Below are 26,665 nucleotides of genomic sequence, written 5' to 3' on the forward strand. Positions count from 1 at the left end.
ATTGCTTCTGGGTTGGAAGGTCGCCTGCCCTACTTCCTGTCCTCAGATGAGTTGCTATCTTCTCCGGCCCGGACTGGAGGGCGGCTTGGGGTCCTGGCACGAGGTGAGAGCCGGGGCGGCTCCCTCGAACGCTCCGAGCGGCGCGTGTCGTTCCCCCCTCCACCCCCAGCCAACGACCCCCGGCAGCGTGCGGGGGGCGGGACTTCTGCCCCAGGCCAGAGGGAGGCTCCCATGGGCTGGGGGCTCCTTGTTTAAGTACGTGGCAGGGGTGTGCAGTTACCCGCTAGCTCTGTTGGGCCAGAGGAGCCGTGGCAGCATTCATTGCCCCCCGCTGCCAGGTGTCCAGCCGCTGGGGTCCCTGTGGGCCAGATCCAGTGTGGGGTCAGGCTGGCACTCTGCATCACATCCATGGATCCAGCCTGCGCACACCAAACCTCTGCCACTTGTCCGGTTCCCTGGGCTGCAAGGTTGGCAGCACCTCCTGTAGCTGCTTCACCCTTGTTACCTGGTGAAAGGATGATCCGTTCTCCCCTAACATCAATGCTTTTCAGTTAATCAGCTCCTCACGGAGCTCCTTGGGGATCTGCCTGACCGCTAACTGGCTACTCGTGATCTCCTAACTGGTTCAGTGTGGGCTGAGGTGAAAATTACCTGTGCTTTATGCATTCTCTGAAGGCATCGGAAGCAGTCTGGGGTGCTGTCCTTTTGTGTCGGCTGCCGGGTGTTTGTAGGAGACTTTGCTCCCTTTTGTAAAATGTCTTTAAAGCTATACCCGATGTATTAAAACAGCAAAAATCTGATTTGGAAAAGCAAGGACATCCCAGTGTTCCAGTTAGGCATTGTCAGTGTTGGCTGTTTTTTTTTTTTTAAATAATCAGTTTGGATGTTCAGTAACTTATACACACGTTATGTAAGACCTACATTTCATGAAAATCTGCAGCAAATTAAAAGTTTTTGCCTTTGTTTCAAATTCTGAAGTCCTTAGTTTTTACTGCTGCTAAAGTCAGTGGGCAGTTGGACTGAAGCCTGCATTTCAAGATTTGGGTTGCAGTCGTATGTGCCTCATTGGATTTATGTGCCTCACAAATGAGAGGAGTCCAGTCCAGAAAAGCATCTGATCTTGAGTTGACAAGATTCAGTGTTGGAGGGCAAGGATGATAACAGTAAGGTCAGGTGATTGCTCAGTAAGTCATTCGTATCTCGAGTCCAGTCCATTGTCTCGATGTCTTACTGGCTGTCTGGTTACTGCCTTCTGCTTGGTGTCACAGGCATTGCAACATAAATGAGTTTTAGAGACGGCTGTGGATATAGTGGAATTCAGCAGTTCAAGCACAAATGGCTACATGGAAGATGGCACAAGAATGTCTGTGAGAGAAGACACTGGGCATCAAGACTGGTAGCATGGTCTAAACCAGGCATGTCAAACTGAGGGTCCACAAATTGGATCTAGCCCATGGAACTGCATGATCCAGCCTATGGATCTTGAACTGATCCCTCATGCAGCACTGGTGCTGCTTGTGGCACAGGAGTCAGTCTGAGATGTGAGCTCCACCTTGTGCCTTTGCCAGACCAACCCTGCACACTGGCTCTGGGGTCAGGGCGGGTCAGGCCGTGTGTGCACAGGGCCAGCATGCACTGCTTGCAGCACAGGGCCGGCATGGGGAGCACGCTGCACATGGTGCCTTGCTGAACCAGCCCTGCTCACTGGCACAGGTGTGGCTGGATCTGGCTCAGAGACCTGAGTTTGACACCCTGAGTCTAAACAGGCAACAGAAAAGGAAATTTAGTTGAAGAAGCCTGGTGGGAGTGTGGTGATATGGGGCTTTTGAGCATAGAGTAGACCACGTTTTCAGTTGGAAGATGACAGAGTTAACTTGGAGAGATCAGTTGATGTGGAAGTAGCATCCCAGATGCATTAACAAGGTTGAGTGTTGCACTCCAGGCTAAGATCTGTCTTTGTTATGTAGATCTGGTTTGATATGACTGCACTGATGTCATTACACTGGCGTAAACCTTTAGAGGTGATCATTCAGAGCAGGGCTTATGCAAGATGCAGTTTGCTTCAGTATGTAAAATATTTTGTACCATTGCAGCATGCTTACAGTTAGACACCTGCACCAATATAACTGGTGGAGGTGCCTAACTGTATAGTAAGGGCCACATCCAATATAGTAAGACCAGCATGAATTTTATACTTGTAGATTGGCGATTCTCAGGCAGGGTACTATGACATCCTTTGAAGGATGTTGCGGTGCCTGGCCCCTATGCAAGGTGTGCACCTGTGCAAGGAGGCGCTGGTTCCTTCATCTGCTGGGCATCCCGTGGACAAGTGCCGCCCTGGTGCACCATTTTCTACAGCCCCGTCCATCAGCTCTGGGAGCATTAGAGGAGTGGGGGAAGAAGTTGAACTAAAAAATACAACTCCTGCCATCCACTCATCCAGCAGCCCCTGTACTAACTGCCCCTGTTCTTGAAGCAGTTTGCCTTGTTGCAGAAAGATGCATGGGGGGGCTGTGTTTTTTAGCCTGGCTCGTTCACTCACTCCTCCCATGCTCTCAGAGTTGGTAGGAGAGACTGTAGGGAATAGTGGCTCCAGCTGATAGCATTCAAGTCCCCAGAAGAGCAGCTCTTAACTGCATGGGCTGTGCTTGCTTGCTCAGGTACAGACTGGGGACAGGCTGTCCATGTGCGCTGGAAAGAGCAGGACATAGCAGAGTCCTGCCCTGAGCTGGCACCAGCCTCTACCTCCTGCAGCCAGTGTCATCCCCTTCTACTTCCTGTAGGCATAGTTGTCTCCTTTAGGAGTCTAAATATCCACCCTCAAGCTCCCCAGTGCCTTACCAGACAACCCCTGCCAGTGCTGCCTTGCATTCATGGGTGTGGTGCCCACTGCTGTCCACACTGCCATCCTGTGATACCTTTTTTTAAAGGTATCATGGGATGCAAGAAGTAAGCACTGTAAAAAAATAACTTAATTTTTAAATGCAGGTGCCACTAATTTCCAAAAAGTTTTGAAGAGGCCCTGGAGTCCGAAAAGGTTAATAAGCTCTGTTACTAAGTAAAATCAAAGAGACCTGAAAATAGATTGCAAGTAACTCATTGATTTGTGAATGGAGACAGAAAGGGGGACAGAAGCTTTTGAAATGAGCAAGAAGAAACAATGGAAAATATCTGAAAGAAAATACTGCAGTTGCTAAATATATTTTGCTCATTTTATCTTTTCAAGAAAATGTTTTCTTTTTTCTTCCTTAGATTGCTGCTTTCAAAGTATTGCTAAATTGGGAGATACTTTTCAAAGTTGAAAGTTGTTTTTTCAACCTGTCCTTACTCTTCACAGTAGAAAAATGAACCGAGCAGGAGTGCTGAAGTTGGAAAACCTGGTCCAGTTACACTGTGCTTGCCGCCAGCTGCATAGTCTGCCTTACCGGGAGGTTCACAGGGCACAATGGAAGCCTGTGCACTCATCTGCACACCCTACATTGCCAGCTCAGCTGTACCCACAGCTCTGGCAAACAGACAAATTCGGCAGTGTTGCATTATTACAATATAGGCTTCTAGCTACAAACATGGTAATTAACTGTTCCAACAGTTACTTTATTTTCTATCTGAAAGTACACGGTACAAGAAATCAGTCTGAGCGTTTTCATTATATAGATAGAAGCTCTGTTTGTAGTGAATTTATTGCATGCAAGGTAAAATTACTCTGGATCAGTGCTTCCCAAACTTTTCCTCAGAATGGCCCCTTACTTCCAACCTGCAGCCCCATGGCCCTGCCAGTGCTGCTCACTCCTGACCCACAGCCTCCTGGCCCTGCTGTTGCCTCTCCCTCCCAACCTGTAGCCTGCCCCCCAGGTGCACTAAAACCAGGGCCCGCAGCCCCCTGCCCTACCTCGGCACCCAAGCCCTGGCTGCCACCCGCTGGGAGGGGCAGCTGCTGCAGCCTGAGTGGAGTATGGAGCCTGGCTCCTGCACCCCCTCCCCTGTCCCCTTCCCTGTGGGCAGTATGGCCAGAGCAGAGCCAATGGGGAGGGAGGATGCAGGCTGCCTGCTGCAGGCTTGGGGCTCCCTTCCCTGCTACCCTGCCCCCTGGGGGCTCCATGGCCCAGCAGGCAGGACCTGATGTGGGAGGGAGCACTGCACCGCCATTGCCACCAAGCTGAGGTGCTCCCTGTCTGCCCAGTAGCAATGGGGGCACAACTGCATGCGGTTACTGCCACACCTCACCTTGGAGGCCATGGTGGTGTGCTCCCTCCTGTGCTGGGTCCTGCCTACTAGACTGTGGAGGTGACTCCTGTCTAGAGCTGGTCCAGCCCCGTTGCAGCCCCATACCCCACTGTGGGTGCAGAAATCTCACAACCTTAACTGCTGATGTTGCAACCTCATTTGGGGTAGGGACCCACAGTTTGGGAACTATTGCTTTAGCTAGAGAAGGTTTTTCTAGAATTATAAGACAAATGCAAGTTAATTGCAATTTCTTTCCCCCCTCCCAAATATGGTCAAGTAATTGAAGTATTTTAAAACCAGATGTTGTGACACCAGTTGGAAAGAAAAATTGATTAGAAGTGAAAGTAAAAAATATTTGATTGACTTTCAGTGCTCTAGACAAAAGAGAAGCAAAAATAGCATCGAGTAATTGTTATAGTTTCTTGAATAATTTTAGTATGTAATGTAGATGAAGGAATTGGTTTTTAACTCATTTTTAAGTTTTCATTCTTGTTTTTAATAATTCGTTTCTTAATTTATCTTAATGTACGTATCTAACTCCTTTGTAGTGGGAAAAAAAAGAAAAACGGAAATTACCATCAGTACAACCTAAAGTTAAAAAAGTAGTAGTAGAAATATGGAATAACATGACTGTTGAAGAACTTGCAGGAGTTATGAAAAAAGGCATAGGTGAGCTTGTTTCTTCTTTTGAAAAATATTTTAAAATTTTGTGAAATACACACACACTTTAAAGCAATAATGGAGTTTTAAAGAATGATATGGGGAATAGACCTGTGCGAATAAGGAAGTATTCAATTTGGATTTGGCTGATTCAGAGGACAGTGATTCAATACAGCGATTTGACTTGCTGTCTGCATTTGATTCAACTGAATCAGAGATTTGGATCAGCCGGGGAGAGGCAGGCACAGCTGGGTGGCTGCAGGTTCTCCTAAAGCTCCTCCAGCTGTACCTGCCTCTCCCTGGATGGGGGGGGAGCTGTGGCAGAAGCCTCCATGGCTACCCTGCCCGGCCCCATCCCCTGCCCGGCCCCAGCCTCCCATCATGTAAAAAAATTAGAAAAAAGCCCCACACTCACCAGCTGTAGCAGTGGTGATCAGGATCCCTGGGGGCTCATGGCAGAGGCTCCTCACTGCACCATGGGGCCCTGGAAGGCAGTGGGGATCACCTCCCTGCTTGGCACCTGTCACATTGGGCAGGTGCAGTGCGGCTCAACAGGTTGCCACATGCTGTCTGGGAGCTGGGGTGGCTTCAGCAGTCAGCCAGAGCCTGGCACCACTCAGCCCCAGCTCCCAGAAGGTGTGCGGTGCCCTGCCAAGCCACACTGCACCCACACCATGGGGCAGGTGCTAGGCAGGGGTGGTGATCCCCACTGCCCCGCGCTGCATGGGTGACGGGGCTCTGCCACAAGCCCTCAGAGGCCCTTGTTGCAGCTGCTACATCTGGTGAGTGCAGGGCTTTTTTAAAAGTGCTGGGAGGCTGGGGCTGGGCAGGGCAGCTATGGGGGCTTCCCCAGGGCTCTCCCCACCCGGGGAGAGGCAGGCACAGCCAGAGGAGCCATGGGAGAACCTGCAGCTGCGCCTGCCTCTCCCCGGCTGCTCCGAATCTCTGCTTTTCTGAATCAATCTGGAGGCTTCAGATTTGATTTGGACTTTTTAATGGGTCTCCTGATTCAATTCGAATTTAGAGATTTGACCACTGAATCTCCTCCAAATTGAATTGGCAACCAAAGTTTCACACAGCCTAAATGGGGAATGTTTCTCTAGAGCAGTGGTTTTAAACCTTTTTTCATTTGTAGACCCCTAAAAAATGTTGAAAGGTGGTGTGGACCCCTTTGATGGTGTGACTATTCACATACTTATGATTTTAACATAATCATCTTTTGCAGACCTTAGACATAGTCTGTGGACCCTCAAGGGGTCTATGGACCACAGATTGAAAACCACTGCTCTAGAGTAACATTTATTTACTAGCTTCCACAATAAATCACAGTGCCTATTGTCAGGTAAGTTTTTCTGTATGTCATCATGTTAATAAAATAAAAAGAAAATGCTTGTAGATGCACAATTCTTCTGTGTATATTTCCAGCTTTTTTTTATGCTCTGATCCTGTTACCTGGATTTTCTTTTCTCTTTCTCATTCTGCACCTTTTTTAATGAACAGGTAGAAAACTAGTTTAACACTAGCCCTCTTTAGTAAAATGTTCTACCTGTTATGTAAATTGACTGGAAATTGTGCAAGTGTTTCAGTGCAGAACTGTAGGGCTGCTGTAACTACAGTGTTAACACATCTTCCCAGAAGACCTCACTTGAAAAAAGGTTCAGGTGCAGAGAGGATCCCAGGCTGAAAATTTACAGTAAAAGACAAAACAGAAATTGGGGCAATTATAAGACTACAGTGCTACGATAATGCACATCTTGACTTTTCACAGGCAAACAAGCTGTTATAATTCCTCCCTTTTAAAATGCCAGGTGTCTGTTAAATAGAAGTATTTAGGCTTCATCAGTGTTGGGATTCTGCGTCAACTTCAGCTGTTGATGTAGCTGCAGTATTGCAAAATGTGGAATACAAAGAAAGCTAAGGTTTTTTTTGTTGTTGTTTTTTTTTATATAATACTTGAGGTTACATCTGCTTAAAACAGGTGTAACCTCCACCCATGCAAATTGCAACTTTCCTTGTCTGTGCTGTGTGGGTTGCTGGTTTGGCTGTAGATGAGTGACATTAATGTTTATTTCAAGTGCAGCCTCTAGTACATCTTAGATCATCAAAGCCAGAGAATAATTATATTTGTAGCACCTACATATTCTTGCAGGGGAGGGGGTGGGGGAAAGGGGAGTGTTAAAATCTAATTCTGTACTTGTGTAAAATTCCACCTCAGCAGCCTTTCTCAGTTTGTGCTAAGAACAAAAAGAATCTGCCATGTCTCTGTCTGAGAGATCTGCTGACTCATTAGGATTTCTAATGGTGCTAATGTCACTCATTAGCAATTCTTAATTGTTGCAGTGTGTTCTGCGTTTCCAATACCAGAGAAGGTATGAACAGTGGCATGAACAGATTTGCCCGAGATTCCTTTCAGTAGCTCTTTTGCAGCCCTCCAATTTATGATGATGAGTCTTAACTCCTTTGAGCTGAAGCAAAGAAAAAAATTGGTCTGTTCTAGACTTTTAAAGGTATCTCTTAGATAACTGCAAAACAAATCTAATTTGTATGGGGCACTTGGTGTGACTTTTAGTGCATTGGGATAGATTAGGACTACAGAGGAAGTAACTTTGAAAAATAAATCCATTTGCTCACACTGTATTAGTGTTACCTGAACTACAGTATGAAATTTAGATTTCTTATGAGCTCTGGAGGGCAAAATTTGGCACTTAATTTTGGCTGCTTTCCACTTACAATTAAAAGGACCTACTCTTCTCCCATTTACAATTGCATTCTATACCTCTGACATTTACTGTAATGCAGCCACCTTGGAAAGTCATGCAAGGAAAGTATTTTAGCAATTTCTAGTACGTTGTAACAGCTGGAACTAAGGCAACAGAACAAGTATCTTGTGATTAGCTGATTCCCTATGGACTATAAGCAATTGTTTTGGCTATTTCCACTGGTTCAGAGACCTTTAAGTTTTAATGCTATATGTGTATGGTATGTGCAGGATATAAAGCGCACTGTTTTTAAATGTTAAGCATAAGAATAAAATATGGCATAGCATTTAATGAGACTTTGATTTCTGAAAATCTTACTTAAGTTATTACAGGAACTTTGTAAGCAAAAATACTCTCTGAATAGAATACAATGGGAAATCATAAATCAACTATAAAATGTATAAATAGTTAATTTATATACAGTATATGTAGGAAAAGTGAGAAAGCTGCCACTCTTCCTTTACCTAATTTGCTTTTCCTTGAACTGGACTATTGGATGAAAGAATATATGTACTAAAGGTTACTTCTGTCCCATGTGTTTTGGAGGATCAAGTTTGAATTGTCTAATTTATTTCTTTAATCAGACCATGTTTATGAAGCCCTGTTGAACACAGACATTGACCTAAAGTCACTAACATCAAAATCAGTCTTAAAAGAAGTGTGGGTAAAGGAAGCTATTCAAAAATCAGGGATGAAATACAAGTGGGCAGGAGTAAACAGAGGTAAAGAGGAAATGAGAGAAAATAAAGATGCTGTAAAAAGGTAAAATTTTGATTGCTCTCTTTGACTGTGTTAATTGAAATAATATATTTTATGCCAATATCTTCCTAATGATATTAAAATAATAACTTAGGAAACGATACATAGCTGATAATTAAAAAGTAAATTTTAAACAGGTTAAATGCTTTGCCCAGAAACTTAATGTAGGAATTCTGGCATTTTATTTGTGTTTTTTAGATGTTGATTTTTATGCAACTTCTTAACAAAAACTGTCTTTGCTTTCTCCAGTTAGCTGCTGTATTAGATGATGCAGAAATAACAAACATTGTTATAAAGGGAGCAAAGTGCTTGATTTAGTTATGATTACTTCTTTTTTTTTTCCTATGTGAAGAATTGGGGAGAAGCTTGACTGACCTATTCAGCATTAAGTAATGATTCATGGCTGCTGACTCTGCATAACAATTATTATCACCCTAAATATTACACAAATAATGTTTCTGGTATTTGCAAAGCAAATGTTTTGCTGTTAATTGTAGGCCTCCTGCAGATCCAGCTTTGTTAACCCCACGACCTCCAGTTGTTACTATTCTGGGCCATGTTGATCACGGGAAAACAACTTTACTTGATGGTCTGCGAAAAACTCAAGTGGCAGAAATGGAAGCAGGAGGCATCACCCAACATATTGGTGCCTTTCTTGGTATGTTTTAACCATATATATCTGAGTTTGCTATGCATTGTTTACCATAATAAATACATTATAATCAATTGTAATGTATTGCTGCTTTGCTTACAGTTTATTTGAAGAACAATGCGTGCAAGGTATGCTCTATAGCAGTGGTTCTCAGCCTATTTGCCATAGCAGGCCACATTTGCAGCTCTCAATGTATTATGTGGGCCATACCCATGCAACTTAACTTGTGTATCCGTTTAAAAATATTTTGTATCTGTTATCTGAAAATAATGCAATACAAATCAATATTTTGTAATGCCTCTCATTTCAACATTGTTGTCACAGGGTCATGCAGGTGCCCTGTGCCTAGGAAGGGTTAAGGGCAGCTGCCAATCATCAGGGCAACCTAGGTGATGGTTGCTAGGGCAACTGGGCTGGTCAGGTGACCAGAAGGTGGCAGGGCTGGGCCTTTATAAACAGCCTAGGCCGGAGCCTAGTTTGCAGCCCCCTTCTGGCAGCTGAGGGGGCAGGACCTCTGCAGTAGAACTGAGCGGAGCGGAGCCGTTGGTTGCGGCCTGATCGCCCACGCGGTTACAACATGATCAGGGTGGAGAGCACCCTGATAGGGCGGCTATGGCAAGAAGGCCAAGTGTGCTTAATCCTATGTTTGTACTAGGAAGCTTGTTACGTTACAGCTGGGAGGCTTATTGTTTTGTTATAGCCATTTGGTTTATGGTTCTGCTGTGGTAGTTGTGTAAATACCGGAGGACCAGGTGAGTCTGTAGGGGTGCGAGGAGGCCTCACAGGAGCTCCCCAGCATTTTGGGGGTTCCTAGTGCCCTGTGTGGGCGCGGCAGTCATGCCAGGCACGGCACAATTGTATGGCGCCGAGGTGGCGCAGCAGATGGGGGGATTGACCCCATCCCTGGATGGGTGATAGTTGTGAGACCCGAGCAGGGGAGCAGGCCCCGGCAAAGGGGCAGGGGGCCAGGCATGGCTTAGGCCACCTGACCCCCACTGACGGGGCACCAGTGAGAAGCCTGAGGGCGGCTCGCGTCTGGCCACGAGAGAGGGGGGGCCACACGAGCGTAAGCCCCGGGTGGGTGTTGCTAGGGAGATGAGCCCGGTGAGGGTGAGTCAGTGATTAGAAAGAGCCCGGCAAAAGTGGAGAGAAGCTGCAGGAGCGGGCATGTGTGTGAGAGAAGCCCAAGAGAGGGCGCACATGAAAGAAGCCTCAGGAGGGGGCACATCTGATTGATAGAAACCCTAGTTGGGGTGCGGACTAGAAAGAGTCCCAGAGGGTCTCCATTGTGGTGGGAACCCGAGGGACCACAGGGGCCAGGTAAGGCTTATGCTGCCTGAGTCCTGTTGGATACAGAGTATTGACAGGAACCCAGAGGGGCCAGGTAAGGCTTAGGTTGCCTGAGCCTAATAGGACCCATACTATTGGTAGGAACTCGGGGGGGGGGGGTCAGATCTGGCTTAGGCCACAGAGCCCACCGGGAAAGAGTACCATTAGGAAGCCCGAAAGGGCTAACGAAGAGAAGGGGCGCCGGGTGCGTGACAAGCCCAGGGGCGCCAGAGAAGGGGCGCCGGGTGCATGACAAGCCCAAGGGTGTAGAAAGGAAAGGACCTGATAACGTCCAGAAGAGTTGCGAGGCTTGGGGCGTGCTAAAGGGGAGGTAGGAGGCACGCATAGCCCATAAGGCTGGGGGTGCACTGGGTCACTCCAACGGAACGGGGAACAGTATTAGCATACACCGCGCACAAGGGGATCGAAGGCAGCCTCCCATATACAAAAGTATATTTCATCAAAGACGTGGCGGGTGAGAATAGAGGGTGCTGGATTGCCTACTTGACATGGCAGGGGGCGCTAGCGAGATCACAGCCGCTCCTGCGCCCTACTCCGTGACAACTGTCAAATGTCTTTTTACTTATTTTATTAAAAAAAAAAAAGTCACATGGGCCACAGCAGTGTGCTAATTGTGCCATGGGTTGAGAACCACTGCTCTATAGCAATATGATCTTGCTGCAAATCACAAGCCATGCTGCTTGGGTGCAATCTAAAAGCATTATGCAGATGATCTGCACTGTAGATCTAGATCACTTGGGAGCCATTAAAGATCCTGTGACACTTTTTGTTGAAATGGGGATAAAGATACCCCTGTTTCTAGGCCCCACTACAGTTTGGTTAAGTGTAGCATGCCTGCCTAAAATTCCCCTCAGCCCCTATTGCCAGGGGCCAGCAACCTTTTTCAGGCTGCATGCTGGGACAACCCAGCTCCAGGCCAACCTGAGTCAGATGACTTTGCAGCACATTGACAGTAGGGGGCTTTCCCTGTGCCCTTGCTGGAGCCAGCAAGCTGGAACTGTGCTTGTACTGCCACTGCTTCTCCCAGCCACTCATTCCTCAGCTGCAGTGCAAGTGCAGCTTCCAGCCAGTGAGAAGCTGTGCTGGGGTTGAGCAGGGGCCGAGCAGTAGTGGGAGCAGTGGAGACACAGCTCTCCAACCCCTCTAAGCGAGCTCTTTTCTGGATGGAAGCTGCGCCTGTGCTGCCATTGTTTCTCCCAGCCCTCTGCTTCCTGGCTGTGATGCGAGTGCAACTTCCACCCAGGGGGGCTGCACTGGGGCTGGAACTAGAAACTGCTTCCACACAGCTTCCACTTCTCCCCATCCTGGTACATCTTTTCATCGTCTGGAAGCTGCATTTGCACTGCAGTCTTGGGGAGAGGGGAGGGAGAGAAGCAGCAGCAATGCAGATGCAGTTCGCAATTCCTAGCTCCCAGGCCTGGTGCAGTTCTTTGCTGCCCAGTCTCAGCGAGGGCACTGGCAAACCCTTTGGCTCTGTGGGCCAAATGCTATTGACTAGCTTATGCTGTTTTCTCTTGGTGTCTTAGAGAGGTGGTATGGTCTAGAGCAGCAGTTCTCAACCTGTGGGTTGTAACCACAAATGGGGTTGCAGCATCGGCGGATGGAGTTGCAATAAATATGCCCCCTGAGATTTCTCCACTCACAGTGGGTTGCAGGGCTGCAGCTAGGACAGAGCAGCTCCAGGCAGGACTCACCTCTGTGGCTCAGCGGGTGAGACCCATTGTGGGAGGGAGTGCCGTACCGCCATGGCCACCAAGGTCAGGCACGGCAACAGTGGCAGTGCAGAGATGTGCCTATGCTACTGCCAGGTAAGCAAGGGACTCCTTAGCTTGGTAGCCACGGCGGCAGGGCAGGGAGTCCCAAGCCTACAGCAGGCAACCTACATCTTCCTCTCTCCCCACCAGGCTCTGCTCCGGAGAAGCTGGGCTCTGCACTCAGCTCTGGCCGCAGCAGCTGCTGCCTCCTGTGGATGGCAGCCAGGGCTCTGGTGCTGCTGTGGGGATAGGGACTGGGGGCCCTGGGGCACCTGGAGGAGTTTGGAGGGCTGTGGGTGGGTGGCACCTGGAGTTGTGGGGGACTGTGGGTTGGACGTGAGGGGTCATGCTGAGGAAATGGGGTCACGTTGAGGAAAAGTTTGGGAAGCCCTGGTCTAGTGTATAGGATGCTGAAATTGGAATCGGCATATGTTTGTTCTGCTTCCACCAACTGTGATGTGAAGGCAAAGTGCTAGGAGATGATTTGCCCATTTTCCTTTGTGCATGTTTGTTTATGAATAGATGGATGATAGTGACTTTTCCTTGTAAATAAAAAAAATATTGAAGGTTATCTATAGATGTGTAGATATAGATATATATCCTAGAGGTCTTTGGCAGTGTTTTAAATTTGTTCTTGCCTGTTTCTGTTGAGGACATGGCTTTCCCATAGCTAGTAATTCTTAATGAGCTCTTAGGTTTGCTCAGTATTATGCCCACACTGATTTGACAAGACTGGAGGCCAGATGCTGTAGCAATGGCCTCAGTTAGTCTGGTTTATGTAATCCTAGCCATATGTCCTGCCCACACTGAAGTTGTTGGAATTTCTCTACATTTCTTATATGTGATTTTTTTTTTCATAGCAATTAGACTTTTCTCCATACAGTTTCCCATTTCTAGTCTCAAAGTTCATATCTTTAAAAATGTTTATTTTATTTTTTAAAGTATTTAGTTTCTTCTCATCTTCCTCTATATCTGTTTTTCATAATAAATAACCCAGGAACACATCCAAATACAACAGTAGGCTTTTATAATCTTGTATACCAGGGGTGTCAAAGATCAGGCTGCAGAGCCTTATGGTCTGTGCAGCTTGTGGATCTCAGACTGGACCCTCACCTCTGAACTTGGTATGTGGGGCTGAGTTGGGTGCATGCATGCAGCACACCTCCATCATATAGCAGAGGCTTGGTCTTCCTCAGCTGTAAAAAGTTGCTACAGCAATAATTAGCAAGCATTCATGCTTGGTATTGACACCTTTATTTTTATTTGTTGCTCCTCTTGAAAATTGTTATTAGTACTCCTTGCTTCTAGGTAAAAGTCCATTTATCTTGCCACTTCCTTTGAGTCTCCAGTTGTTCTTTCTGTCTCCCTGATAGCCAAGTAATTAACACATATGTTAGGATAGGCCATTTAAAATCACTCTGCCCTGCAGATTTCATAATGATTGTACCAGTTGTTCCATAGTCACAGTAAACAATTCCAGGGATACAGCATCTCCCTACTTTAATCCCAGTTTGATAGCGAGTGGGGCACAGCTTTCACTTCCTACATATACCCTGCTTTTTGAACTGCAAATACCCACTTGTATAGTCCTTATAATCTTTATCAGGGATACCAATTTTTTCAGTGCATCTACAGGTCATCCTAGAGTATAGCTGTCCTATGTTTTCTTAAAAGCTGTAAAACTGTATGTGTGAAGATAGGAAATTGTTGTAAGGTAGCTAAAGACTTGTGCTTCATTTCAGAAGTCTCCATGTTTCTTATGTGAGGTGGAAGGAGGGGTGTTCATGTAATGCCAAGTGTTTTAGGTTTCTTGATGAAAGGTACCATGCCTTTTCAAAAGGGCCTAGGGCAGTAATAAGGCACCTGGCTTCCATTTAAGTAGGAAGATAGGGCTGGAGATGGTTTCCTGGGCAATCAAGTCCAGTCTGTACGCAGGTAATTGTTAATCAAAGGAATCCACAGATTAGTACTTTGCACCCCTACGTACAGCCTCAAGAAACAATATTCAGAATACCAGAAACCCCCTATAAATATACCATAAGCAAACATACAGGAGATGAGGGCACCGACAGTGCCTTGCCACTGCAGTGGCAGTGAAGGCCTTGTTTAATGCTTGCTGAGAAGTTCCTAGAGAGAGAACCGTGCTCTATGCTATAGAGAAGACAAAACCCTCCACAGACCATGCCAGTCTGACTTAGAAGAAAAATTCTTCCTTGACCCAAATTTAGTGATTAGTGTGACCCTGAACAGAAAATCAAGACTCTCCTAACCAGGAACCTGTGGGTTTTGATATCAGCTGGAGCACCAGCTCATCTCAGTTTAAAAACCCTAGCTTCAGCTGTGGCCATGTAGAGTGGATGCCTATCTGCTGCAGGCTCCTTTTGACAATCCCAACATGTATAAATGTATTATTGATCTAAACTACCATTTGATGTGTCTCCCAGTCCCAAAGAAAGGCGTATGAGCTTAAAATACTTGGGAGATCATTTTTTATATTACCTTTAGGATGTACCACACTGTCATTATTTAGGGCCTGTGCTCATCAGCAGATTTCTTTGTTGTTTTTTGGAAGTTATTTTATTTATATATATATATATATATATATAAAATATGCTATGAAAAAGTAGTCTGTTGGCTTCAGTAGGCTAGAAAAGCCATTTTTAAAATAAAAATATCCATTAAAATGATGAATGTTGCACATTACTTTTCTTTAAAATGTACTGTATTTTAAATTGTGTTTTGACAGTTCATCTGCCTTCTGGGGAAAAGATAACTTTCCTTGATACTCCAGGACATGCTGCCTTTACAGCAATGAGGGCAAGAGGTGCACATATTACCGATATTGTCATACTGGTTGTAGCAGCAGACGATGGAGTAATGGAACAGACTGTAGAGTGCATTGATCATGCTAAAAATGCCAAAGGTACTGTGCATATTTTAACCCATTAATACGTTGTTGTTTTTAGGTATGCTAATGTACAGGAGTATATCATACAAGACCAAGCTTCTGTAGTATATTCCAAGTTCTTGGCTTATAGCTGCGCTCAGAACCTTTTTCAGTATATTTTCTTGTCTCTGTTATTTTTTTTAGAGAGACCTAAGGCTTCCCAGAACTGTGCCAAGTGGTCTCCTTAGCTCAGCGAGCTTCTTCTTCTTTTTCCTTAAGTTGTCTGGATTCAAGCTGTCCCCTCTGTGATGGTACTGTGCCTGCCATAGACGAGCACAGTGCCTCTACAATTTAGAGAAGTCCCATATTCTTAGGAAGATGCACAATTTACAGATTATTTACTTCCCCTACCTGGAAGGAGCATGAAGCTAAACTCCAGATCTACCTCCTGGGTAAACTTAAGTGGACGGCTTCCTAGCCTGAAGGGCAGAACCCCCAGGGCAAGTTCCTGCTTGGGAGAAATCATCTTTGTCATCAGTGCCAGAGAAGTCATCTTTTGGAAATTACAGATCTAGAGATGATTCCAAAGGAAAAGTACCTCTCAAAACGGGGCTCATCACCTTTTTTCCTCATTTTTCCTGAATCTGATATTTCATGGTGGGTTCTTACAAGTCTCATCAGTGTCCTGGCACTCAAGTCCCCCCATCAACATCCAGTTGCAGAGAATTCACTCTTTCAGTGCCTAGAAAGCACAGGGATGAGGTCACTTTCTGGGCCTTCTCAGCTGTTTCACTGCCTCCTCATCACAGATCCAGTGCATCAGCCTTGCCTTACCAAGAATGTCTGTGCCAAAGCTGGCTGCTCCACCAAGATGCAGTGCTCCTTGGCTGCCCCCTGCTAGCTCATCCCGTCTACTAGTGCTTCTTTGACTTCTGGGCATTGAGTATCCTGATGATTCAGCCAGAACTGGATTCTGTGTTGCCTGCCCTGGCTGTGTTGCACAAATCTTAGATTCATCAGTTCAACAACAACTGGGGAACTGACCCCAGCTCTGGGCCACCTAGCATCACCAATTAAAGGTCTCCATGTCAGACTCTTGTCTTTCAGCTCTGAGAGTGACTGTGAGTAAGTATGCTTATTTGTTCGTTTCCTTCTGTGCCAGAAGCACTGACCACCACTTCATGCTTCCTGGTTTCCTGCATTAGGGGCCTTTTCCTTTTTTTTCAATGTGGCCTCTTTGGTTTCCCACTCAAACTGCAGAAGCTAGTCACACTCCTTAGGCTACTGTTCATTAGCTTCAACACTTGCAGCTTTTGCCTGTGCATCTGAAGTCACATGACATTTAAGTGCCTCAGATGCATGCAGGCCTTGTGAATGATCTGTTTCCTTGGGAGCTATGTTCTTGGTATCGAGATAATGGTTTCATTGTTTGTCAAGTGCTTCTTTGCCTTGCATAGGGGAAGGACCCTGCCAGTACCTTCAGAAAGTCACATTTTCTCATTCTCATCCATTAGTCATATTGTAACAAAGTCTCCCTCGTGGGTGAGAAGCACACAGGAATAACATTCAAACAGTGGTGTCTGGTCTACCAAGGAGGCCAAGCTGCATATCAGTTTTCCGAAGCTCTGGTTGGTACACAGAGCCTGTCGTATTTCTGCATCCTATCACAGGACAAAATGTTCAGGTTATGACAGGCAGTAACACTATAGTATGTTATCTAAACAAACAAGGAGACTTGAAATCTCTCCTTCCCCCTGCAGGGAGACATTTGACATCTGGAACTAGTTCATCTCTCACTAGATAACTCTTTCAGCAGTATATTTCCTAGGTACTGAGTAACTAAGCTACTGCAGGTACACCTTGCATTGGGAGTGGGAGTTAGAGGACTCCATTCTATGGGTCCTCATCTTGGACAGGAGTCATCCAGACTTATTCATTTTGGACACCAGGAAGTAGTGTCAGTTCTCTTGTTTCAGGGAAGGGCCTAGTGGGACCTAAACCTAATCCTCAAACCCCAAGTGGACCCACCATTTGAACTGATGGTAGTCTCCTTGCTACTCCATTTGTCTGTGAAAATGCCCTTGGTAGGTAGGGTTCAGAAACTGATGATGGATTTCCTCCCATTGATTTTTACCTTTGATAGGTGTTCCTTACAGACATTCATCAGTTTCTTTTTTACTGAATTTCACTTTGGTTACCAAATTATAACCTACTCCTTCACTCCCCGTCTCCCCCTCCCAAGAGCCAGAGGCCTTGCTTTGTACAGTTGATGTGAAGAAAGCTCTTCTGGCAGTCTCTCTTTTGATCTTCATTTCTGTAGTAAAGAACTAAAGGTCAAATGATTTCTGGCATAGTGGAGCTTAGACTGAGTTGTAGCTCTCACTACAAAGCATGGGTTCTGTTGCTGAGATGGGTTTAGCAACAGAGATCAGAGCTCATTTTGCTAGGTCCCAAATGGCTTTGATAGCTTTCCTACAGAGTGTTTATCGTCTTGATATTTGGAATGCAGCTACCCAGAGCTCCATAGAATCATAGAAAACTAGGGTTTGGAAGAGACTTCAGTAGGCCATCTAGCCCAACCCCCTGCTCAGAGTAGAACCATCCCCAACTGTCTCATCCTAGGTCATAGTCTACCTAGGTCTTAAAAACTTCTAAGGATGGAAATTCCACAACCTCTCTGGGTAGCCTATCCCAGTGCTTAACAACCCTCCTAGCGAGAAAGTTCTTCCTAATACCTAACTTAAATTTCCCTTGCTGCAACTTGAGACCATCGCTTCTTGCTCTGTCACCTGCCACGACCAGTCTAGCTGCACGTTCTTTGGAACCAACCTTCAGGTAGATGACGGTTGCTATTAAATCCCCCCTCGGTCTTCTCTTCTGCAGACTAAATAAGCCCAGTTCCCTCAGCCTCTCCTCAGAAGTCATGTGCCTCAGCCTCCTAACCATTTTTGTTGCCCTCTGCTGAACTCTTCAGTTTGTCCACATGCTTTCTGTAATGGTGGGGGGCAAAACTGGACACAGATGTGACCTCATCAGTGCTGAGTAGAGGGGATAATCATTTCCCTCGATCTGCTGCCAACATTCCTCCTGAGGTAGTCCAGTATGCTGTTAGCCTTCTTTGCATCAAGGTCACACTGTTGGCTTATATTTGGCTCATTGTTCATAGTAACCCTCAAGTCTTTCTCTGCAGAGCTGCTGCTTAGCCAGCTAGTCCTCAGTGTGTACTAGTGCTTAGGATCATTCTGTCCCAAGTGCAGCACTTTGCACTTGCCCTTATGATTTTTCTTTTAGTCCAATCCTCCAGTTTTAGTTTTCTCTGAATCCTAGCCTTACCCTCCAGCATATCTACTGTTCCCCCCCAGCGTGGTGTCATCTGAAGACTTGCTGAGGGTGCACTCCATCCCATCTTCCAGATCATTGATGAAGATATTGATCGACCCCTGGGACACTCTGCTTAAGTGGTTTTCACCCTTTTTTCATTTGTGGACCCCTACAAAATTCCAAATGGAGGTGAAGATCCCTTTGAATTGTAAGTGTGGGTATTCACATATTTTTGATTGATCATAGTCTTGTTTTGCAAACCCTTTAGACATTGTCTGTGAACCCTCAGGGCTCCATGGACCACAGGTTGAAAATCACTGCTCTACTTGATACCGGCCGTCAGCTAGACATTGAGCTGTTGATTACTACCCTTTGAGCCTGACGATTCAGCCAGCTTTCTATCCACCTTACATTTTGTTCATCCAACCCATATTTCTTGCTTGTAATAATGTTGTGGGAGACCATATCAAAACCTTTGCTAAAGTTTGAGGTATGTCGCATCCAGTGTTCTCTCTGCATCCACAGAAACAGTCATTTTGTCATGTTGGTCAGGCATGACTGGCCCTTAGTGAATCCATGTTGAGTGTACCTAATGACCACTGTCTCCAAGTGCTTCAAAATGGATTCTTTTGAGGACTTGCTCCTTTTTTTTTTCCAGGGACCAAGGTGAATCTGACTAGTCTGTAGTTCCCCAAATCTGCCTCCTTCCCTTTCTTAAAGATGGGCACTATGGTTACCCTTTTCCAGTTGTCCAGGACCTCTCCCAATCCCCATGAGTTTTCAGGGATAATGGCTAGTGGTCTGTAATCACACAGGCCAACTCCTTCAGCACCTTCGGGTGCCTCGCATCCAGCCCCATGGACTAATACACACCTAGCTTTTCTAAATAGTCCCTAACCTGTTCATTTACCACTGTTGGCTGCTTGCTTCTTCCACAAACTGTGCTGCCAGGTGCAGTAGTCTGGGAGCTGACTTTGCCTTTGAAGACTGAGATAAAAAAGGCATTGGGTACTTCAGCCTTTTCCTACTCACCTTTCAGTAGGTAGCCTCCCCCACACTTTCCCTGATCCTCTTCTTGTTGATATACTTGGAAAAACCCTCCTTATTCTCCTTCATGTCCCTCGCTAGCTGCAACTGTAGTGTTATCTAGTGTTTCTGCTTTACTTGCACCCCACCACAGGGGTGTTAATGACACATTACCTTTCTAGTGGATGTGGGGGAAACTGAGGCATTGTGCCTGAATTATCATGACACCCCATATGCATTTGCTTTGGGTTCACACCTTTTGCTCCTGAGATCCAAGTCCTGGGTTTGACTCTGTCTGGCTTGTAGCAATCAGACATGAGAAAGTACTCTCAAGAGTCTGGGGGAGCAGGGACGCATTCCTGGGGTTTCTACGTTGCAGGCTACTCCCACTCATGCATTATTTCTATGAACATGTTCAAGGGAAGATTTTTTGTTCCGGCAAGAAACCAACATTTGCTAAGCATCCAGAGTCTGGCATGGGCTTCCAAGAGTGGTGGTGCTATCACCTAACCTAGAGGTCTTCAAGAGGAGGCTTCACAGTCACCTGGCCTGGGGTCATCTGACCTCGGTCCTCTTTTCTGCCAGGGGCAGGGGGTCGGACACGATGATCCAGTGGGTCCCTTCTGACTATAATCTATTAAAAAAAAACAAAACAAAAAAACCCCCAAAAGAACCCCCAAACAAACAAACAAAAAAAAACAAACAAACCTCTCATTGCACTTTGGCCTTCTTGATTTTTCAATCCTGAATGCCCCAGGAATACTGTTATCCTCCTCCCTAGTCATTTGTCCAAGTTTCAACTTCTTGTAAGGTTCCTTTTTTGTGTTTTTGCTCATTTAAAGAGTTCTCTGCTAAGCCAAGGTGGTCTTATGCCAGACTTGCTAGTCTTTCTGCCCATCAGAATGGTTTGTTCCTGTGTCCTTAAGTTCCTTTAAAGAAACTTTACTTTTCCTGAACTCCTTTCTCCAAACTGGCCTTCCAGGAGATTCTGCCCATCAGTTCCCCGAGTGAAGTGAAGTCTGCTTCTCTGAAGCCCAGAGTCCTTATTGTGCGGCTCTGCTTCCTTCCTTCCTTTCCTCAGGATCCTGAACTTTGTCATCTCATGATTGCTGCTGCCCAAGTTGCCATCCACTACTACATTTCCAAACAGTAATTCCCTGTTTGTGAGCAGCTGATCCAGAAGAGCATGGCTCCTAGTTGGCCTCTCCAACACTTTTGCATCAGGTAGTTGTCCCCAGTACTCTCCACAAACTTCCTGGATTGTCTGCGCACTGCTGTATTGTCCTCCCAGCAGATGTCTGGGTGATTGAAGTCCCCCATGAGAACCAGGGCCTGTGATCTGGGAGACTTCCATTTAGATGTTTGGAGAAAGCCTCATCCACTTCATCCTCTTGGTCTGGTGGTCTATAGCAGACACCCATCATGACATCACTCTTGTTGCTCACCCCTCTGATCCTAACCTGGAGACTTTCAGCAGGCCTATCTCCAGTTTCATACTGGAGCTTGGAGCAGTCCTCTAGCTCTTTGACATACAGTACAACTCCTTCTCCTCTTCTCTTCTTCCCTTCTTGTCTTTCTTGAACTGTTTGTACCCATCCATGACAGTGATCCAGTCGTGCGAGCTATCCCACCAAGTCTCTGTTATTCCAGTCGCATCATAGTTCTTCCATGATTGCACAAGGACTTCCAACTCTTTCTGCTTGTTTTCCAGGCTTTGTGCATTCATATACAGACATGAGGTAACTAGCCGATTGCCCTACTTTCTTAGAATGAGGTGGCCTCCCCTGTTGTCCCCTCCAGCTTGTGCTTTCTTTATGTTACCTGCTTCTCCACTTACCTTGGGGCTTTGCTCTCTGTCCCCCAGTGAGCCTAGTTTAAAGCCCTCCTCCATGCATACCTTTATTGAGCACTGTGGAAACTTCCATAGTAGGTCCTGTGTTCGGTAAAGAAGTCATCCATTTCCTGATAGCTTAGGACTCTAAGGTATGCCTCCAGTGGAATGGGGTACTGCTTGGAGTGGCCCACAGTATACTGTGCATCTGGACAAACCCTTGAAGGAGAGAGAAGTTACCAGTAACTGGAGTTCCTTGAAATACTGTCCCTATGCATGATCCACATCCCATCCTCCTTCCTCTCTTCCTTGGTGTCACTGGTAGCCTGGGATTTTGCAAATGAGAGAAAATGAGGGTTGGGAAGAGTGAATTGACATGGCGCCCAAGAAGAGGCAGGGCCTGTGCATGCTGTATGCACAAAGCTGGGACAAAAACTCTGCAAGCTCAAGTGAATTGTATTACCCACAGGGGATGAGCATGATGGCAGCACTTTTTAAAGAACACCACTTATTGTAAGGAACTTCTCTTTCTGGAATTCAGTGCCAATCTATTCAAGTTTAGGATATTTTTCTTCTCTAAATAAAAAAGGAATACCTGCTAACATCTGAAATTATGCTGCTGGTTCCTGTGATATGTCAAAATTTTATTTTCAAGTGTCTTGTCAAGTTTTAATTACACTCCTACCACTTAAAATGGATCAAGGTGCCATCAAAAGACATTTGCCAGTTTGAATAGTTTGTGTATTTGCAGAAGGTTCATGAAGTTATATTTTAATTAACTCTTTTTGGTCAAGTGGATCAGGGCATAAACTCCAGATTTTTCACAGTTCATTTTCCAGGAAGGAGTATGTGGGATCTCTTTAGGGGAAGGAGAAGATGACCAGTTCTTTTTTTTGTCATAATGTGCCTCAAGAAAATTTAGCTTTTGATGCAATGGTGTAGATACTAGTATACATGGAGAAGAGCAAGAACTGCTTTATTTTTCTCTCTCCATGTTCTTAGTGGAGGATTCCTGGCTCACAAGGATCTTTTTCCCAATTAAGTTTCATAGCTGAAGGTGAGACGGTTGGTTTGGAACCAATCAATGCTGTTGCTAACTCTAGTAATATATATCACTGCAGCAGGAGATGGACAGTAAAGACTATGGCATGCATTGTCCTAGATGATCATAATAGGCAGTACTGCCCAGTGTAGATTTTACAGATTTAACAAAGAAAATTGGTACTCTCAACTTTTGTGTGGTGTAAGTGGGGTGGACAGATGATTGTATGGGGTTGAAGCTGTGGCTGGTTGCAGTTTGTAACACTTGTACCTTTCTTTCAGTCCCAATCATCCTTGCTATAAACAAATGTGATAAACCTGAAGCTGATCCTGAAAAGGTGAAGAAAGAATTGCTGGCATATGATGTGGTTTGTGAAGATTATGGGGGTGATGTTCAGGCTGTAAATATCTCTGCACGTAAGGTAAAGTTTTGTTGCTGTAGTGATCAAGTCTGAAGAGTTCTACCATGTGGCAAGCAGCTAAGTTTTCATTTGACCCAGGGAAAATAAAACTTCTCTTCCTGGCATTTCTCGGGGGTCTAATCCTGAGGTAGGCAAAGTGCTGTCAGCTCCTGTGGGAGTCAGTCAGAGCCAGAGGCATTTGGTGTCTTGCTGCATCAGTCCCCTGGTGAGAAATGGTATAGAAGTACAAAATTCCAGTTGTCTTTCCTTTAATTTTTGTGCTGGAAGTTTAGTGGGTGTTTGTTCCAGGATCCTTCAAGCTGTCACTTCCTCATGTTTGCATGCTGGATAAAATGCTGTTGGAGGAAGAGTTCTACTTCTGTTAGACTGAGTAAAAGAATTTTTATAATTCAAATCTGAACACAAAGCACAATTGGTAAGAGAGAGCAAGTTGCATAAACCTACTCCCTTTTGGTAACTGATAGTTAATTACAGTAATCTAAAATCCTGTCATTGCTATTTGTACTTGGCTTTGTGGTGATCATACTGTTTCTTCATGAGAACTGAAAGAGCAATTACAACAACAGTGTTGTAATGACTTCATTGCTGTCATTGTGAATTTATCCCATACTCCTTTCTGAAATTTCAGGCCAGTATTTGCACTACTGCAATTAAACTTTTAAGGTCATTCACACTGACAAAAAATTTAAAAAAAGTTTCTGTTTACCCTTCTGGTACCCAATTATTACCTTACTATTCAGTGTGCTATGTTCTGTTCTGGACAGTTTGTCCAGAATTGGTTGCAAAAGGATGCATGCTAAATCCCAAACTGTGTTCTTTCTTCTACCCAATGGGCAGTCCTTGTCTCTACATCCTTTCCCTTACAATTCCTAGACCTAACCTGATACTGAGGCAGTGTTGCTGCTGATTTATGAAAGGAGAAAGAAGGGAGTCTTGCTTGCACCTTAACATCTACTGTTTGCCTTCAAGACTAGTACAGCAGCAGTCTCAGGCCCTGTATTATTTCCATGATGTGCACCCCAACAGATTAGGGTGCATTGCAGTATTGGGAATTATGGACCATGTAGGAGTGTGGAGCTGGCAATGAGAGATCTTTGGATTCTGTTTTAACTAGCTGCAACCTTAATTCTTAACTGTTGTGTAATAGGGTGACAACCTGATGGCCTTAGCAGAGGCAACAGTTGCTCTTGCAGAAGTGTTAGAACTGAAGGCAGACTTCACTGGCCTCGTCGAGGGAGTTGTAATAGAGTCTCGCACAGATAAAGGAAAAGGGTAGGTCAGCCTGTCATCTGACTCCCTTACACCTGTGGTTACTGTTTATATTGCATTTATTCCAGGTACTTAAAAAGACACCATCCAGGTGATTTCTGCTCCAAAATTTAGGTTTTGATTACAACATTATATTACAAAACTCTAGTACTCCTAGAAATACTTCAGTAAAAGTTTTCTTTTCTTTCTCTTTTTTTTTTTTTTTTAAACAAATGCAAGTCTTTACTTTGGTGTAACCTGTTCCTCTCCAGTGTTATTTCCTGGCATAAGAACCAGGAGATAAGCAGCTAAAAGCTTAGCAGGATATTTTCATCCTGCCAGTCGAATGAAATCTTGTAATATAAATTAGCAATGTAAATAGTGAATCACAAACTAAATAGTCTTCAAACAAAGTATTAGTAGTAAAGATGGTTTTTAATATTTCTTGAATATTAATCTGACAGTTTCTGTTTAGCAGTAGTTTTTGTTATAAAATAGCAAATATTTTATTAACACAGTCCACTAAGTACTTCATCTGATTTTCTTCTTCCTTTAAAAATAATTGTCTTTCAAGGAGACATATTAAAAAAAAAGTCAGTTCACTGTTGTGGCTTTTACCTGTCACCTTTTTGAATTTTTGTAAAGAATACTCGAAAATCCCTTAATAAGAGTTCTTTTCAGTTTCTTATATTAGAAATATAACCAAGGACAAATCTGAATTTTCTGGGAATCCTTTTATGATTTCATGAGTTCAACCCCTAGATGACAGATAAAACATTCTTTAACCTCCACCTATCTTAAGAAATCCAAAAGGGCACAACCTAACTTTTTTCCATCGTAAGACTCTAGAATTTTCTCACTGTAGCAGTGAAATGTTTCGTTAATATATTCAGTGGACTCCTGTTGCCTGTATTTCCTTATTTTCTTTTCTTAAAAGTATATACAGTTTTCTCACATGCTGCACGTACCTTGTCTTGAGAAGACAGAAGGACGAAGAAAAGATTTTTCTGGAGTCGTGGCTGAGTCCTGACCACAGGGCTAAAGTCCATGCGACTTTCTAGAATAGCAGTCACACCAAAGATAGAGTTTTAACCCCTTCATAGTCACTGCCAAATTGGCAGCAGCTTTTGGCTACTCAGCTGAAAGCTACTACCAATTTAGCCACATATATGAAAGGATTAACACCAGTTCTGACTCTGAACAGGTAAACTCTGCCCTGTCTCCCTGGAGTTGGCAGGGAAAGAAGCACACCATCCATTATAGCTGCCAACTATGCCTGCATACCTCTGTTCAGCACAGAAAACAAGTTTTTTCTGCTTGAAACATGCTCCCCAGTTTTGGAGAGCTGATTGGGGGAAAAGGTATATGCAGTGTGTGAGTGAATATGGTAATTTCTGTAACTGATAAATACAAAAATTTATTCCCCGCCCTTATGTTTCTCTCTAGTCCAGTAACCACAGCAGTCATCCAGAGAGGAACACTGAGAAAAGGCTGTGTCCTAATTGCTGGGAAAAGCTGGGCAAAAGTGCGCCTGATGTATGATGAAAATGGTCAAACAATGGCTGTTGCCACTCCTGGCTTGCCAGTGGAAATCATGGGCTGGAAGGAAATCCCATCAGCAGGAGATGAAATTCTTGAAGTAGAATCTGAGGTACAGGAAGGAATACTTAATGGACTGTTTATGCCACAATATGAAGTATAGGCCAAACTTGGTACAAAATAGTAAATGAATCATAGTAACTGAAGGCAGTCTGACCACTGCCTTAAACCAGTGGCTGGAGGCCAAACCAATGGTATTAAATGTGGCCCAAAATTTGGTTATCCATAAAAATAATAGTGAAATTGCTGGAATATTCTATTTCTGTCTTCCCTCTTTCTCCCACCACTTGCAGCGCTTAACTCCTTATTCTTCTCAATACATCTAGGTTAAGCTCTTGTACAGCTGAATGATGAAAATCTGCCTGTCCAAGGTATAGAAGATTAATATTTGGTCCCATATTCCTCCCAGTTCTTGCCATCATCCTGTCTGACCTGCAGGTGGCATCCTTTAAGATGTTACTTTCGGATAGATTACCAATTTCATCCTGAATGCCTGTCAGATGACTCTAAAGTTTTTGTTTTTTATTCTTTAATGTATCACAATGACTTTACTCCCAAATAGTTTAGGCTGAGAGTGGTCTGGCTATTCTTACTTGATTTATTTTTTAGAATGAGAAAACTAGTTTAAAATGTAAGCATCAATGGGCATCAGCTATGCTGATGTAGGCTGTACCAGAGCTATTGCAGATGAATACAGTTTGGATCATGAGAACAGTAACATAATTCTTAGGAGTTCAGCCCCTCTTCTGGCTCCTGCAAGGGTATTAAGTATCTTATCTCATCCTTCTCTTTAGCGAGATTGTGATCATATCTTATGAACTGATCACTTTGTTTTTCAAATGCTTGCAGGACTGTGTACACATTTGGATAAGCAGGTCTGCCCTCCAGTTTTTCTGCACCTGTTAAATAGTGGAATGACCCATTGTGGGGGATGCAGTAGTTGTTTCCTAGCAGCTTTCACCTTTTATTTCTAAATAAAAATACCCATCTCCAAGGTTCATGGAGGCTCCCCCCCCCATTAACCTATCAACTGTTATGTCTGCCATAGGGATGAAGATGTAGAGCATTACTGGGATATCTGTTCTTTGCAGGGGTACTGATAAAGATTTTTTTTTTTTTTTTTTTTTTGGTT

General features: G+C 44.7%; 1 protein-coding gene across 4 annotated transcripts; it reads left to right on the plus strand.

Annotated features, from left to right (window-relative positions):
• MTIF2 (mitochondrial translational initiation factor 2) lies at window positions 1–26,657 on the plus strand. Of its 4 annotated transcripts, XM_019516687.1 has the most exons (10): window positions 7–118; window positions 2,290–2,294; window positions 3,336–3,569; window positions 4,773–4,893; window positions 8,228–8,405; window positions 8,900–9,060; window positions 14,905–15,081; window positions 22,547–22,686; window positions 23,834–23,958; window positions 25,381–26,657. In XM_019516687.1, the coding sequence occupies exons 3-10, from the start codon at window positions 3,345–3,347 to the stop codon at window positions 25,634–25,636; spliced, it is 1,383 nt and encodes a 460-aa protein (XP_019372232.1). In that variant the 5' UTR covers window positions 7–118; window positions 2,290–2,294; window positions 3,336–3,344; the 3' UTR covers window positions 25,637–26,657. The 4 variants fall into 4 exon arrangements, with proteins under 4 accessions (XP_019372231.1, XP_019372232.1, XP_019372229.1 ...); XM_019516686.1 differs by lacking the exon at window positions 2,290–2,294 and having other exon boundaries at window positions 1–103; window positions 3,338–3,569; XM_019516684.1 differs by lacking the exon at window positions 2,290–2,294.
• Window positions 26,658–26,665: the final 8 nt, after the last annotated feature.

Source organism: Gavialis gangeticus, unplaced genomic scaffold, assembly GCF_001723915.1.
Source record: "Gavialis gangeticus isolate Ggan-Ray unplaced genomic scaffold, GavGan_comp1, whole genome shotgun sequence".
Lineage (NCBI taxonomy): Eukaryota > Metazoa > Chordata > Crocodylia > Gavialidae > Gavialis > Gavialis gangeticus.

Coding starts and splice junctions, on each gene's coding strand:
- MTIF2 (XM_019516684.1), top strand. CDS start 47: ATGAGTTGCTATCTTCTCCGGCCCGGACTGGAGGGCGGCTTGGGGTCC. Junction 4,894..8,227: donor AGTTATGAAAAAAGGCATAG/GTGAGCTTGTTT, acceptor TTCTTTAATCAG/ACCATGTTTATGAAGCCCTG. Junction 15,082..22,546: donor TCATGCTAAAAATGCCAAAG/GTACTGTGCATA, acceptor CCTTTCTTTCAG/TCCCAATCATCCTTGCTATA.